The sequence below is a fragment of the Malaclemys terrapin genome, chromosome 1 (genome assembly GCF_027887155.1).
Source record: "Malaclemys terrapin pileata isolate rMalTer1 chromosome 1, rMalTer1.hap1, whole genome shotgun sequence".
Classification (NCBI taxonomy): domain Eukaryota; kingdom Metazoa; phylum Chordata; order Testudines; family Emydidae; genus Malaclemys; species Malaclemys terrapin.
The window spans coordinates 25,151,777-25,169,204 of NC_071505.1; the positions used below are offsets into that span (position 1 = coordinate 25,151,777).

General features: G+C 39.1%; 1 protein-coding gene across 1 annotated transcript in view; it reads right to left on the bottom strand.

The window, feature by feature from the left end:
• The window catches only part of RELN (reelin), a 446,977-nt gene that overhangs the window by 118,895 nt on the left and 310,654 nt on the right, over window positions 1-17,428 (bottom strand). Inside the window, exons 20-22 of the mRNA XM_054017864.1 lie at window positions 11,534-11,770; window positions 7,376-7,568; window positions 4,620-4,732 (exon numbers count right to left, since the gene is read on the bottom strand). Of these exons, the coding sequence (XP_053873839.1) occupies window positions 4,620-4,732; window positions 7,376-7,568; window positions 11,534-11,770 (543 nt within the window). The remainder of the gene's footprint in view (window positions 1-4,619; window positions 4,733-7,375; window positions 7,569-11,533; window positions 11,771-17,428) is intronic.

Sequence of the window (17,428 nt, forward strand, 5' to 3'; positions counted from 1 at the left end):
AAATCTGTCTGGCAGTGAAACCTTAGGGCTGGGTTCCAAAGGTACCATGGCTGACGGTACTGGGGTTATCTGTGGCTGTGGGGATCTGTGAGTGGAGGAAGGCATTCTCCAGATGCAATTGGGCAACTTGATCCTGAAGACTCTGGACCATCTCTGTGATCTCAGAGATAGATATCACTCCAGGGGTTTCCATCTCAGCTTCTGCAGCTGGGCACAAAAGGAGGCAGCCTACTCAAACGGTCAGAAACTGATGGATGATCATTCCTCGTAGTTAAAGCAGCAGCAGTCATGACTAGTGGTTGGAACTGTGGCAGTCAGGACTAGTGGTCATGCTGGGGACTTAAACCAGGGGTCAGAGCAGGAATTAAGAATGGGGTTGGAACAAGGCTGGAGCAGGAGCAGGAGTAGGAGTAGGAGCAGTGTGTCAGAACCACCAAGTGGCAGGGGATATTCCCAGCGAGGTTGTGACGTTAAGCAGACTGGAGTGAGAGCTCTCATTGCCTATATCCTGGGCCTGGGGTCACCTGGTTAGACCTGCACCTGTGGATTGGCTGAGCCCTGGCTGATTGATGTGGAGCCCTCAGGTAATCATGCTCAGGGATGAGTCATCAGCTCAGCAGCACTCATCAGGCTCCGAGATGACTCATTACGCTGACTAGGCCTAGAACAGAATGTGGGGTGGGTTTTTTTTTGTCTTTTTGTTAAAAAAGAAAAAAAAATTAAAAAGCTTCTCAGCCATTATGCTGGAGTCTCAACAAGCCAGCTCTACCATTGTAATGCAAATATGATCTGTATCAAGGAAAATGGCGCAGATTGCTTCCTTACCACAGCACTGGGGTAAATTGGATAGAAGTGATTGGAAGGAACCCTATGAAAATGAACATGATTGTCACATGGCTCTGAATAATAAGAGCTGTTACATATCTAGGTGTCTGTCTGAATTAAAGAAAATGTATTTAGACTAAACTCTTGGTTGCAAGAGCAGTGTTAAGGAAAAACCAGTCCCTCCCATACTTTTTGAAAGCTCTCCAAAGCTATACTGCAGCTCAAGGTAACAACCGGTTTAAGAGGATTATTCTATTTAAAATGGCAATCAAGATTTTAAAAAGGCCATGTTAATTAAGGAAAAAAGAATAAAAGGCAGAGTGTCAGCTGCATTCTCAGTGATAAAAAATTGGCTGTCTGGTCAATCACCATTTGGTCTCCTACTAAAACAAACAGCGTAATATCAAAGATTTATATAAAAAGAATTACAGGGGAAAAGCACCTTCAAAATGTCACAACTGTTTCTCAAATTTTAGACTTTTTGTATGGCTCGAAATCTGTTTTTGGCTTCCTGATGATATTACATTTGAGTCAGGTTGATGTTAAATTTAAGTTATTGTTATGGCATTACATTTAGAAAAATGAAAGAAATCATACTGATTCCCAAATGCAGAAAAAGGTACTGCAAGCAAAACACTCTCCTCTTTCTTACAGAATTTTTGTGATATGTAATTTAAAATAATGCTGCATTCTCTCCTGGTATTAAGGAAACTTGAGGAGCCAATGCAAATTTGAGGCTGATAAAAATTATATTTGCTACCTTCTGAGATACTGTAATTACATTTACTCCATTATCCTGAAACTCTCATTCAGTCATTAGGTGTTGATTTGTTTATGAAGTCAGCAAACTGACAGCTGTTTGTTTCTCATTAGGCCTGTTCTTATGTAAATGTCTTTCATAAAATTGAAATAAATTTTCATCAGTGTTAGAAATGTTCAATTCACTTACAATACAATTTCAGAGAACAGGTGCATACATTTGATTTTTCCAATGCAATTAGATTCCTTATAACAGATTTTCTAATTCAACAGATCTCAGCTAAAACAGGGACCTTGTAAAACCATGATTACTTGGATGCACTACATTTACAGATGCATTTGTCAGTATAAAAATACCAGAAGATTAAAATAGATTTATGCCAAGGAGAGGCATTGTTTAAATGACTCATTTGAAAAGAAAAATCATCCAGTCCCATAGTGAATATGCACCAAGTCTAGTTCCTTGTTCAAGACCTGAGCAAAAGGACTTTGCATTACAGGAAAAACTCCTCTCTCAGAAACTAGAGGCAGAACTCAGAGCATCCCTGCACACCCTGGCTACAGCTCTGACTATCACCTTTGGCTTTGGGCCTTAGCAGAGGTTGTGGCTCCTATCTACAAAAGGCTCTGATTCAGAGGATTCATGCAGTTCACTGAGCCAATGGCCAACACCAGTGGAACTGTGTTTATGTGGCCTCCGAGCAGATTTAAGGATTTGGTCCCAAGTGAGTAATAGAGACACTAGAGTGACGGAATGGACTTACTGCTACATTTTCATCTCAGAAAACCTACAGAATTAACAGTTACAATAATAAAAATATATGTACATGAGGTCAAATGATTTCTGAACAGATAAGAAAAAGAACTGCTGATTTATTTAAAATTTGGATTAATCAAGGGCTAAATTGTGCTCTCAAATACTAACATGGCTATACAGGGGAGTAAGGGTACCTCCCCACCTGGCTGCACTAGGGCTACCCACAGCTTGGGTCCAGGTCCTCAGTGCAGCTAGGGGGTGAACAAGTGGGTGGGAAGAGATCAAAGGGGCCTGGAGTAGGAGATGGCTCATCTACCCCCTGTATGCTGCGTCTTAGAAAGAAGAGGGCTTGGTACAGTTCCTCTCAGGGCTCCTCCCTGGGCTGTGCAGCTTATACAGGATCTCAGGACACAATAAAGCTGTACAGTCCAGATGGCTCAGGGGTCCTCTGCATATCCAGTACCCACCCACAGCACACCTCACACTTGCAAGGGCAGAAATTTCCTTTCTACTAGCAAGTGCCCAAACAAACAAAAAAACTACTACTAATCTCATCAGTGTTAGTTGTGTCTTATCCCCACTCCTCACTGATGAAAACGAAGGAAAAAATAATATCAGCTGAGAATTGTACAGAGTATCACATTACCTTCTGGTGGAGGGCATGCCATCACTCCCCCCTTTCCCCTCAACGGGAATACTCAATATCATGTCATAGTTTCCTGAAATAATATTTTTATGAACAGGAAGTAAAGTGCAGCACCCATGCCTGCTGCATGTAACACTTTATCTCCCTTTAATGGTAACTAGACCGGCTGGAGATTGAGGAGTCTGCTACAGCCTTGGCTAAGAAAGACAGGTCTTTTAGCTCAAGCTTCAGAGGTCACAGGTTTGATGCCAGTCACCGCCGATTGGAGTCTGTCTACATTACACAGTGATTATTTGTACCTTAATTACATACAAAACTCTACTAACAGAAGGAAATCTCTTCAGACACAAGATAAAATGGGATATATTAATTTTTTGTCCATAGCATAAACCAGTAACTTGACTATTATTTCACTGCAACTCTTCCCTTTAAACAAGTCTCCTAAATTGAAAATGGAATCATTTTCTGTCATCACATATGTCTAGAAAACCTAAAATTAAAAAATGCCTGTAATAACACCACTTGCACATTTTGCATTATAACTTTAGGTACTGTGTATGTCTTAGTACTTAGTTTAAAAACAACTTATTTCGGATCTGAATCCTAAAAAGTGCGAAAAGCCTCTTGCAAGCTACTGAGTGCCCTTGGGCCTCCCAGATTTGACATCTGAGGCCATTCAGCACCCTGCAGGATTGGGACTATTATAATCTAACTATTTGTTCATTGGCCTTTGAATGGTGATGTTTAGTATTTTCTGACCGATACTTTATACAAAATATGTGGAGACATGCAAATGAAATGATTTGCAGCCAGCCTATGGAGAGTACAGAAAAATTACAAAGGACAGAAAAAACAATGAAAAATTGATCTACACTGGCTTTAATTCCAGCTGCTACAATACATTGGGTTTGAAGATAAGCAAGGAGTAATTCTAACTGGAATGATGGCGTAATTGAATTCTTAAATGAAGGAATCAGTGAAGATTAATCAGACATATAATAATCTATTATTTGAATATTATAATAAAGTCATAATAACTAATGTAAGACATCATCTAGTTAAGTAAATAAAAATATGAAAGAAGGCAAAACAATTACTATTACAAGAAAAAGGAACAGGGTACGATTTTCTGGTCATTTTTCTTTTGCAAGAGGGAATGCTAGTCTTGAAAACGTCTAGAGTAAAAGAGGAACGGGGTGACAATTCCTGGAAATGAATGATTAGTTAATGTTTGTACAGCACTTCAAAGGTGTAAACTGCTATAAAAGAACAAATTATTTTTACTAATGAATCATTTTGTTGGTGGCCCCTTCAAAATAATGTGGGCGTTGTTCCTACAGTGAGCTCCATGCAGGCAGATCCCTATGCCAATGCAGAGTTCATTAAAGGATCAGAGTCTTAGTGTGTATTGTGTCCTTTGAAAAAACACTTGGTGTTCTTACCAATACTTCACAATCTAATCATGTTAGGAAGATGGTCAATGATAAAGTATTGTATCTGGGCCAAATCCCGCAGCTGTTACTCAGACAATACATCCACTGGCTTGAGCAAGGGCAGCAGGATTTCGTTTATTCCTTGTGATATAAATACAAGGTTAAATGAATAATTACATCAAAATATGTAGTCTCTTACCAAGTTTTCTGTGGTAACAGGGCTGTAATTCTCCTCCACTGCATGAATTCACTGGAATGGTAGATACTTGCTGACGTAAACTCCTGACAGCTAGGCATACTTGGAAGGCATTCCTTAAAGTAAAACATTTCATAATCAGGTTTAATCTGGAGGCAACATTAGGAACTGAATTCTTTCTGGAAGGTGAATCACATTCAGTGAATCTGGAGGTTGTGTGGTCCAGATGTCAGAGCAAAGAACTGAGAGCCAGAAGGATCCTAAGACAAGCCAAAGGCTTTCTTTGGTAACCTCATAATAGTAACAGTTTAGGACAGAAGAGACCATATGGCCCATTTACAGCAGGTCTGTCTAGCATTATTACCATGTGATGTTTTCTCCTTCATGTGGATGTCTAATTATATTTTTCAATATGTTCACAGATGCCTTTGGTATAATTCTACAAAAACCCTTTAGTGTCCTTTTGCTGTCTTCCTGTGTGTGATTCCTTCACACTCTCAGGCAGTTTAGACACAGCCTCCTTTTTACAATGTTATGCACTTCTATCATCTCACCTCTTTTTATAGTGAAAATAAATGCAAGTTCATTATCTTTTCTGGTTCTTCTGTATCATTCCTGTAGTTGTTGACCACACCAGTGTCCAGTACTCTTGGGTGTGGTTTTAGTGTCACTATTATAGTACAGCACTAAAACTATATCTTCTAAATTGTTTATTTTTAATTCTACTGCTGTTGAAAATTCACCTAATTGGTTTAACTTTCTCTCTATTATCATCTCTCTGAGAACCTTTTATTATTCACTGTTTTTCAGCATAACCCCTTTTTCTATTTTTCAGTCCTATCCTCACTATTCTGTAGTACTACTCTTAGTAGAAAGAGTAGGAAACTGGGAGTCAGTACTCCTTGGTTCTTTTCCCAGCTCTGCCTCTGATTTGCTGTGTAATCTTGGCCAAGGTAGTCAATGTTGCTGTGCCTCAGTTAATTTATATGTAAAATGGGTATAATACATTTCTACTTTACAAGTACATCACAGGCTTGAAGACTATTTTATATAAATAACACTCAGATATTTACTTGTAACTCTGTAGTAAGAGTAAAAACTTGGTTTGCTTTTGGTAATGATATTTGTGTTTAAAAGCTAAATTAAGAAAGAATTAATCATATTTTGTCTTCATTTCATCTGTAGATCCCAATCCTGCAATGAACTTTGCCCAGGTGCAGGGGTCCACCTGCATGGAGCTCATTACAGTATGGACTCTCAGACTGAGAGTTCTTTGAGACAGGGACCTGACTTAAATGGAAAGCACCTAGCACATCTTGCTATATAGCTAACAATAGAATCATAACTTGAAAGTACTTTTAATGACTGAGAATATTTATATTTAAAGTTTAAAGAAGCTCAATATATATTAATGTTTTGCAATAATCTTTAGAGGAATCAGAGAATCTAAAATCACCCCAGCCATCCATTAAAAATATTAAAATACTGACCAAAGCTCTCATAACTCTATATGATTTTGAATATTTCTTCTGAAGAAAGCGGTTCCTTCTAGCAATTTTCCAAACATTTTCTCTGTTTCATCTCTCATAAAAGGTCTGATAAACGCAGTCTGATCATTTAGTGAGAAGCAAACAGAACTTTCAGACATTTTAATTAATTAGTGCTTTGTTTACTGGCTAGATTACCTCCTTGCAGCATACTACAAATAACCTCCACTCTTATCCTTTCATCATGGTAACACCTGGTGATGTGGGAAAAATGATTCAGCTGCAGGCTTTTCCTCTGAACTCAACTCAATTGAGATAGGACAAGGACGTTGAAAACTAAAGGGAATTGATCTCTCCTTAATGACAAGGACAAACTCCAAACACCCGCCAGTAGGATCTATTTGTAGAGACTATTACAGCACTTTCCAAGTAGAAGTGACATGAACACCATTTAAGTACAGTATGTATTGCTTTGCTCTGAATACTATTTCAATCAATGAAGCATTACTGAAGGGAGAATAATGCAATGTTTAAACCTTAGGCTACTGCCATTTATCTACTCTGCCCCCCAAAATAAAGTACTAAGACACAACATGACACAGAAAAACTTTTATATTACTCATGAAAAGTGCTGGATTGGAGTCCTGGGCACTGAAATCCTCCCTGCATATCTGCAGGATCGGTACTGCACAGTACATGCTTCTCTACAACTCCTTTATAACTGCCATCTAGGGAACTCAAGGATAAGATGTTAGTTTACTCTCTTGGCTAGTCAGAGTTTGGTCTCTCTGTTGACATGGACAACAAGGATGCAAATTAAGACCAATGCAATAATCACTCATTTGTTATAGGAAAAGGATTGAGACATCAATTCACATAGGCAAATAACAAGCCAGAGATGGTGCTCACTGTTGGTCACTATTACCCTGGGCTTGATTTGAACCAGTGACTTGAGGCAAGAGACTTCATATATCATTACTAGTTCCCAGAAGGGATGTACTTTGGGTCTACGGAATGATTGAGCTTGACGGCAGAAAGAATTTATGCAAAACCACATTCCAGCAAATAGCAGCTATATCTTACTACAATAGTAGCATGGGAAACGTGTGACCCACTGTGCTGTAGTGGTTGTAAGCATTCCCATTTTTTCCTCTATAAATTAATCCCTTTCTTCCCCAATTTTGTATTTCAGACTTCCAGACAATGTTCCAGACAATGTTATGAAAAGCAGGATGTCACTAAACACAAAAGTTACTAGCCAATCTGCCTTACCTCCTGAACAAGGTGCCAAGTCAGACCGTGGTTGGTGGAGTATTCCAATTTCACCTGGTTGTCCATGTGAGGAGTAAACTGCTGTCCACAGCCCATCACCAAGTTGAATTGTATCATATATGAAGCTCCAATTTGCATGGACTGTGTTTCCACATAACGCATGCTAGAGGTTAATTTAGAATCTCCTGTAAAACTGAGAGATAAGGTAGAGACTCAGAATAGGAATAGCTCAGTGGTTTGAGCGTTGGCCTGCTAAACCCAGGGTTATGAGTTCAATCCTTGAGGGGGCTACTTAGGGATCTAGGGCAAAATCAGTACTTGGTCCTGCTAGTGAAGGTAGGGGGCTGGACTTGATGACCTTTCAAGGTCTCCTCCAGTTCTAGGAGATGGGATATCTCCATTAATTATTATTTTATAATCCTGGTTTATCTAACTCGCAGGCCATTACTAAAATGAAATTCCAAAAGAAGTGTCCTAAAGGAAAGGAGGATAGTCTATGTCTATGATATTCCAAGCAAAGCTTTTTTTCACTTGGAGGAAGTTTCAATATGGACTCATGGAGTCCTTTATCACCCACAAATTGCCTCCAGCTTAACAACAGTAGCATTAAAGATATGATCTCTACCTCCTTTCCCACTACTTTTCCCTTCAATTCTCCAGTGTACCTGTTTACTGCTGGACTCTACTGCTAGTATATTTAATGTGTCCTTTGTGTGGGGAAACATTCAGTTGGAATACATTTGAAGATGTTATAGAAAGATAGACTAATGTACCTGGTACAAAAATAAATAGAAAGAGATATACATGAAGTGTGTTTAAAAACACTGTATTATAAATATTAGTTGTGAACTGATTTCTAGTTATGTACATAATTACACATGAGCAGGCAGAGAAATAGCCAATACCCACATGTACCCTCAAAATAATCATTCTACCTGCAAGCACTCTGAACTAATTGGTACTTCTGGGAATGATATCACAACGAATGTCAGCCAGTCGTCTTTGTAAACTGTGATGGGATTTGCAGATTTACTACACCTTCAAGGCCAGTACTTCCAGGAATAATAGAAAGCCACATGGATATAACTGAGTGATAAGGCTAAACTGACCTAGAATATTAACATAACAGCCAGATTCCAAACTCTCATATTGGGGCCAATCTTGCTGCAACTGAAGATAGCAGAAGTGTGAGCATTTTACATCTCCTTGTGTCTGATACACATAGATAATCCCTAACTATATCATCATATTATATTTTAATTATGTGTATTGCATGAAAACAATATGCTTTATGTCACAAGTTGATGCTTAAAATAAAAGGAATAGTCTCCAATGAAATACAAGCAAAACCTCAATTGTGTGTAATGCACTCAACATTGTAAGGTTTTGTCCAGTCAGTTTTACTCCTTACTGATTGTGAATCTGGCCCATTATGAACAATTTCCCTCCCAGCACAGCATAACCATTTGCTCTTCCTTATGGGCTAAATAATAGTGTCATGATCTGGCCCAATATGATTTATTCATATGCAGCTAGTTTAATTTACACCTATGGGAGTATCCCAAAGAAAAGGCTTTAAGTTAAGTTTGATAACTAACTCCAGTTAAACAAACAGAGGTGAATAAATATTACAGTTCATATTATGCTCCCACTATAATGCAAAAAACATGGGATTAATCATGCCTGTATATGACCATTCTGCAAAAAAGAAGTGTGCAACTTATTTGTTTTTGAATGTGAAACTCTCTGCACTCAGTGTGTCCCGGATCCCTTCCATATGTTGAATCTACTTACTATTATAAAGTATATGACTCAGATGTCAAATAGATTATAAACAGCAAATTTAGATTGTTGGTTATATATAATCACAAAAAACTCAAACAATAAAGCAAATATTCTTAAAATAAAATCAGGGATTATTGGGAAAACTTTCCCAAAACTGTATGCAGAAATAGTTCCAGATTTAGAGATTCCAAGCCAGAAATGAAAGCAACACAGACAATTAGATGCAATCTTCTCTCCACTGAAAATGGGCTTTAGGATGACATGCTGTAAAATGATTTATTTCATATTGACTATAGTTGTTCTAATGAAAAAGCAATTGTCAGAGTATTCTCAGGAGAACACTCTCAGTGCTACAGCTACCCATGCTCATGGAAAGTCATGAGTTAGAAAATGAGAACCAAATGGACTTTCAGCTGGGAAAAGCCAACAATAATTAATTTAACTACCAGCCATTTGTACAGACCTGTTATAAGTTTAAAAATTTCCCTCGAGAGAAACAAGGTCAGTGGAGGGCATAGTTCATGTCTTACAATGAGCCTGAAGAATACTTATCCAGCAATAAAATGTTGGTATTCCAAAAGCTTTACTTATTTATTTGGTACAAGAAAAGATCAACATTTTTACCACTACAGAAAATTACTGACATGGCTGTAAATAAGACACTGAATTCAGTACTGTAATTTAAAAATTTTGATGTGGTCTTAGAGGAAAATAAAGCAGAACTTTTGCTTTCCCATCTAATCTTGAAAATCACATATGTTACATATGTCTAATGATAAGAGAGGGAGAACAATGTCATTAGAGGGCTTTCGTGCTAACTCTTTGACTAAGAACATGCAAACAATTTGAGTCCTGCCATGTTGTTCCATTTTAATGAGCAGTGAATACCTTCCTCATCCTTATTAAAGTAGTTAATGCTGCTTCTAAAGTCTCATTATCACTGCCAGAGCACATTGTGTGTTGTTACCACAACCAAGTCAACTCCTTATAGTTTGAGAGATGATCAGAAAGTCAAATCAGATTGCTTAAATTTACTTGTTAATAAAACTCCTATGGTGCTGTTCTAGGTGTCCATGGGGATTCTACAATTATTTATATTTCCTTGAGGGTTCTTATAATTACTATGATTGTACTTTCTCAAAGTAAATGTATCTATACCAATTAAAGCCATAGTAGGTTAAAAATGTTGCTCAGACTGAGATGAAACTATGTTGCTTGGGGTTTGATCAAAGCACAGAAATTAAACTACTGTTATCTTACATTAACCTATGTATTATATTAAGACACTCCACAACTTTATTTGAACAGATATTAACGATTTACAAAAAGAACGTTGTTCAGTATTGCATAAAAATATGTATTGTAAAATTAAATTTGAAAGAGTATTTAAAAAACTGTTCAGTTAAAAAAAATATTATATTCAAGTCACATTGCTATCAATTAGACTTGTTTTACTGGTATATCTATACCATACCAGCAGAGATGACAAGATCTTACCAAGCTGCTGGATCTGAAAATTACTTAAAGGTAGAAACAACAGCTAAGAAGTAAACTTTAAACTCTTTCATGCCTTCCCTTCTGCATTAATCCCTTACCTGAGCTTGTCTGAAAGGCTGCTACAATACCCTTCTGCTCATTCAAATCCCTCCCTAAGATTAACTTCTGCTATGGTGACTACAAGAAATTACCTAACTGATAATGGATGGATAGTAAAGGAAAGAGTGGGGATCAGTTTATAAAAATCCATATGATGTTTCTCCTTCCCTAGCCTTCATGTGTTTCTGGGCATATCACATAAAAAATTTCTGGGGGGCACTCTTGGCAAGAAAGCATGTAGGGCTAGCCCTGACTGCAATTCTTATATCAATGCCAAGCACAGTATAGATGCCTAGATAAACAGTAATGCCAACAAAATTACTTGCAACATTGCAGACCTTTTTCCTGTTCCAGAGAATAATTGTAATGTCCATGCAAACAAATGTAGAAATATAATTATTTGTCCTTTACTGGTTATTCTGTATTATGGAGGTAAAGTGATAACAACAGGTGCATTTATATTATCACTTGTGGTCATTTTGGGATCAACTTTCAATATATTGCGCAGGAAGTGTATTGTATGTGCATAGTTCTCATCAAATGTAAATCTCTGTGTAATGCAGTGTAAAATTTACTCATTATGAAAAGGTCATCGGTTCTATTGTTGTTAGTGATGTGTACATGGGGGGAAATTACAATGAATAGTTACCAGAAAGATTAATATGCAGAAATCAATTAGCTCTTACTAGTACAAGGAAAACAATCACTTTGTACATTACTTGCTTATTATATTAAAATTAACTACTTAAATACAACACAAATGATCTATGTTCTCACCAAAGGGTCCAGTCATGACCACAGCATGGTTGAACGTTTCCCAAGTAGAATCCCAGAGACTGGGTGACTTCTACTAGATTGGTGAAGTCTAGACTAATGCTGTTGAAAAGCACTGAGGTCATGATGATCTCATCGATAGCCCATACATCTTCTCCCTGGGAAGAATGATACGGTTGCCACCATCTGAACTGAATACCAAATTGTCTTGCATCTTCTGGTAGCTCCACAGAAATTATTCTGAAAAACAAATGCAAGTTCTTATTCACACTGTCATTATACATAATAATTTTGTGGGAATCCAAAATGGTTCATTTTTTTTTAAAGTACATACAGAATCTAAAAATTATGTGCTAAATTCAGCCAGAGGTCTACATTGGTTTCTACTGCTGTAGATGGACTAAAGGCAGAAAAAGTCAGGGGCAGCGAGTTGGAGTTAGAAAAACAGCCATAACATCTACTCTGCCATGAGACCTTGGACCTGCAGGAGACCCACACATTCCTAACACTGGATGCAGCAGGTGCAGCAAAAGAGGCCAAAAATTCCATTGATTCAGAACAGCCCCACAGTAGCTTCTGCCATACTGCTACTAAAGAGTTCCAGGAAAATTTTAAAGCTTCCCTTCCATGTGATGTGAGAAACTTGGAGGGAGGGCAAGTGAATGCAACAGCTCTTGTTTCACTAGAACTGAGATTTGAGCTACAACACAATGGTTCATATTGGCACAAGGAGGGGCAATATATATCTCCCACCAGCAGCTTCAATGCCTCAATCCCTATGTATTTTGTTTTGATCTGATAAGATACACATGGTTTCTGTGCTCTACTCTGTAGTGTAGGAATACTTTTAATTTCAAATTTATTTTCATTGCAGCATACAATGAAGTTGTGCATTCACTTAGAAGAACTGACCCTAGCAAATTCTCTGCTTGAGGACCAATCAAGATTAATCTTGTCAGGCAGAGAGATTATGTGTAGTCTTGTGTGGCATACACATTTCTTTTATGGCTGTGTAGAAATTTTATTGTAGGTCAGTCCCATGAGCTTACTGTGCTGTGCAAGGTCACTTGATTTGTCATGGCAGCTATGACAACAAACCTGTACTTGACAAACTGTGAAGAAAATTAAGAATAATATCTAATTTCCAGGAGCAATTATCGTATACAGCAGCAGGAAACATACATTAATTGCCACAGCAATGACACCTTCTTGAAAGTTCCATAAATCACTAGTACCATGCTGCCCATGTACAACATATAAGGTGAGATGTGCAGCGGAATGGCAAAATGGACATTTGTCTCCATCAGTGTACTATTAATTGCTGGCAAAGGGGTTTTCAGTAAATTTATTCTGAGGCTCATGTTTTTTCTTTATTTTTAAGAGGAAATTTAAATACAATAACAAGCCAGATAAAGTGGAAACATCATTTTATACTCTTAGCACTATTATTTTTCCAGATTTTATGATTATTCAAGGTTTGTGGGATAATCTTTTGTTCCCTGTGATGTGTGAAATTGTCTTGTACCTTTAGATATCTTTGCACAAAACCACACAGTGAAAACCACTTGCTAAATTGTTTTTGTGAAGCCTAATTTATGCATTAAAACAGCTGTGCAGTGTCACGTTTATTTTAAAGAAATAACATGTTAATTGATTGGCAGGAAAAATCAAATTGTGTGACTAAACAAGGGACTTTTGGGAAGCACTGGGAAATAAATGTTGACCACAGAGTCAGGATAAACACTTGCAAGAAAAGCTTTATTGAGGTTCTAGGCTCATGAGATGGCATCCAGGATCAGCAAGCACAAACACTTTGTGAAAGAGGTACACTGAAAAAATAGCTCAGTTATAAACATGGATGGATATTTAAATAAGACAGCAACATCAACTGGGTTGCTATCACTGAGTGGTCAAGTGATGCTGTAGAATCTGCTCAAAGGCTGATTGAACAGGTTCTGTACATGTTCTTTTATGATGGGACGTAGGAAGATGAAACAGTGTTCTCAGGCTTTAAGAGCACCAGTGGAACTATTCCACAGCTACTACTCAAGGTAGTGATAGTGTCTATGGACACTACATTCCCTCTGAGAGAGGAACTTTTTGCTAGGGATCTGTGTAGTGCAGAGGTGGGCAAACTACAGCCCGCGGGCCACATCCAGCCCGTGGGACTGTCCTGCCCAGCCCCTGAGCTCCTGGCCCGGGAGGCTAGCCCCAGGTCTCCCCTGTTGTCTCCTCTTCCCCTCAGCCTCAGCTTGCTCGCTCCGCCGCTGGCGCAATGCTCTGGGCGGTGGGGCTGTGAGCTCCTGGGGCAGCACAGTGCTCTGTGCTGTGTGGTGGTGGCGGCGTGGCCTGGCTCCAGCTGGGTGGCGCGGCTGTAGTGCTGCCAGCCACCAGTGCGCCAGGCAGCGTGGTAAGGGGGCAGGGAGCAGATGGAGTTGGATAGAGGGCAGGGAAGTTTGGGGTGGTGGTCAGGGGGCAGGGGTGTGGATAGGGGGCGGGGTGGTCGGGGGGGGGAACAGGGGGTTGAATGGGGGCAAGGCTCCCGGGGGCGGCAGTCAGGAAGAAGGGGGGGTTGGATGGGGCTGCAGGGGGCAGTCAGGGGCAGGGGTTCCAGGGGCAGTGAGGGGACAGGGAGAAGGGGTGATTGATGGGGCAGGGATCCCGGGGGGGCCATCAGGAATGAGAGGAGGGGTTGGATGGGATGGCAGGGGTCTGGGGGCAGTCAGGGGACAGGGAGCGGGTGTGTGTGGATGGGGCAGGAGTCCCAGAGGGGCCGTCAGGGAAGGTGGGGGGGTTGGATGGGGCAGGAGTCCCGAGGGGGGGGGGGGGCAGATAGGAGGTGGGGGCTGGGCCACGACCCCCTCCCCTAACCAGCCCTCCATACAATTTATGAAACCTGATGTGGCCCTCAGGCCAAAAAGTTTACCCGCCCCTGGTGTAGTGGATTTTAGGACCTAGACACTTCATAGCACTTGAACATGCAGGAGGAATAAAATCTCTCTGCGTGGCCTCTTTGCTAGGACTCGCTCTAACCTCTTACAATAGAACCATGCCAGTTCTGCCCCTTCAATGGCTGAGATGGGTATCCTATTCCAAACCCCCTTTTTTCAGTTTGTAACTTTCTAAATAAGGCTGGAGAGCCACTAAATGGGTCCTACTAATAAGGAATTAAGTTCAGCTCACCTTCCTCTCCTTGGTTTCAAACCAAAGATACGTTTTTGAGAAAGTCTGCGAAAAATCTATTCAATCATTTTAAAGTTAGGGGTGCAGAAAATACATATTTTCTACTTTAAAGACAACGTTCAATCTAAACAATTATCCCCATTTTACAAATGAGGAGACTGAAGCACAAAGAGATTAAGTGACTTGCCCAAGGTCACACAGGAAGTCTGTGACACGAATAAGACCCAGATCTCCTAACTCTCATGTACATTAACCACAAAACCAACCCTTTCCCCCAAAGAAATCCTTGTCCACAAGGAGTATTAAACCTACAACCTTCAGAGTAGAGTTTTCAAGGCATAGATGGTAGTTAGGGGTTGACCTTCCACTGAAAGCCGAAAGAGCTATTGAGAAAAATACTTTGTTTCTCACAAGCCAATAAAAATGAAGTAAGCTGAGGAGAGATTGCACTCATGGGCCATTAAAGAACATTCTGCTCAGCACACAACATGAAGCACTGAGCAGCTGCCTGCAAGAAGTAGGTCTTTCTTAGAACCCTGGAGACATTTCTCTTTTAGTGGCTGACTCTGATGTCTGCTATTTAATTCCTTTTGCATCTCTTAAACTCACATAAGTAGTTGCTATTCCTAGCTGGCAGTAACAGTAACTGAAAATCCTAAAAGTAGTCACTACACTCATCACTAATATATTGATGATAATGGAAACATTAACTAATTACTTGCCTGTGAAAATAAACGACACCTCCACGACAGGGGGCAAATAGAAAAGGGAACACAAAGGCTGTGCAGTGCATATGTTAACATGCAGAACCCGGGTGTATTTACGTTTACAACAGCTTCTCTTGTTTGACTTTGATTTGCAAGAGATAGATAAAAAAGGAGGGAAATTCTTACTGTTGACTTTTCCACTGCAGAGAAGAAAAGTGTTCTTAGTACTATTACCACATACCACTAGGATTTTTGTAAAACCAGCTGAGAGACCTTTGCTCTGATCTCATTCTTTCAAGCTATGCACATACCTAATATTGAAAAACCACCGCTGTTCTTCTTAGAAGAAAAATGTTGCTGTCAAATAGCAGTAGATTACATGCACTTTCCAGCAGAACATTAAATATGTAATTTTTTCATATGACTGAAGATTAATTAAATTTCTGGATACAGATGGACTGCCAAACTTTACAGCAGTCCATCTGTTACCCAAAAGTAGTTATTTTTAGACAACTTAACATACAAAGGTGAAGCTTTTTTCATGTTCTTAATCATAATAATTGTCAGTATTACCTTCAGGTTTGCATGTCTGTTCATTTGTTCCATCTTCCCATAATCTAGTAAAAACTTGGGAAAACCTTTATAAGATGCATAACACGCATTTGGAGGTGGGATAGCTCAGTGGTTTGAGCATTGGTCTGCTAAACCCCGGGTTGTGAGCTCAATCCTTGAGGGGGCCACTTAGGGATGTGGGGCAAAATCAGTATTTGGTCCTGCTAGTGAAGGCAGGGGGCTGGACTGGATGACTTTTCAGGGTCCCTTCCAGTTCTATGAGATAGGTATATCTCCATTTATTATTATTATGCATGTTTCGATCATATATTGGGTCTATGTTGAGCTTAGTCCTTAGTGCCACCAGAACAACAGAAACGAAACTGCTTATACTGATGATCAAATAGAAAAAAGGGTGATAGCACCAATGTAAATTACTACATTTATATATGAAACTTGATTAAAACCAGTTACCGGTATGTGCATTTCCCTTTTTATTGTAAAAAATTAATAACACTGTATATCAAAAACCTTGAGAAAATATAAATCCTACAGTTTTAATTTTGGATCTAAAAATTAGAAACAGCACCATATAAAATATATATGTGACCGTAATAAAGGAAGTAAAAGAAAATTTTGAAAGAGGATTATTAGTATTAGAGTTTATACAATCACTCTGTAGTACATATTTAAAACTTCAGAAATTAAAGCCTACATAAAGAAGATCCGATCAAAGACAGTCATTGCCCTCATTTTATGGGGTATACTATTTATTACTCAAAATAAATATTTTTAATGTTACAGAATTGTTTACATTGTAATGTGCTTAATAATCTTTTCTATTGTCTAGTTATTACATTAGTGGGAAGAGTGAATCAAATCTTTCCTTGATATAGGCTCATCTGTGTTTGATAAATGTACATTTTAATTACAATTTAACAATAGTCAGCAACTAGGGAAAAATATATAGATGTGTAAGAACCCAAAGCAGCAATTTTTATTTAGTGCTTAGCTAGGATGCAGGGTGGAAAGGCCCAAAAGTTTCTGATTCCGAAAAGCACTCAGGCATGTGTATAAGTGAGTTCAATGGGGCTTCTCATGAGCTTAATGTTAAGCATGTGCTTAAGTGCTTTCCTGAACTGTAGCCAAACATGAGTGGTCAGTCAATGGCAGCATGGCTATACAATAAACTGGGCCGAAAAAGAAGAGGCGTCTTTCTGTTTTGATGGCTCAGGATTTTCAGGATTTCCCTGAAGAACTTGAGACATCCTCATGGTTAGACGGTGCCCTCGCCGCCTTCTTAGGCCCACAAACTCCTAGCCCAAGTGAATGATGTGGTAGTATGTCTGTGGCTTTAATGCTGTGCATATTTTATCTTAACCTTTCCCTTCCCTTGACTGTTTCCATGGGAGGGGATAGTGTTGGCTCAAGCAAATCTGAGGTCTTCTTTGAGGCC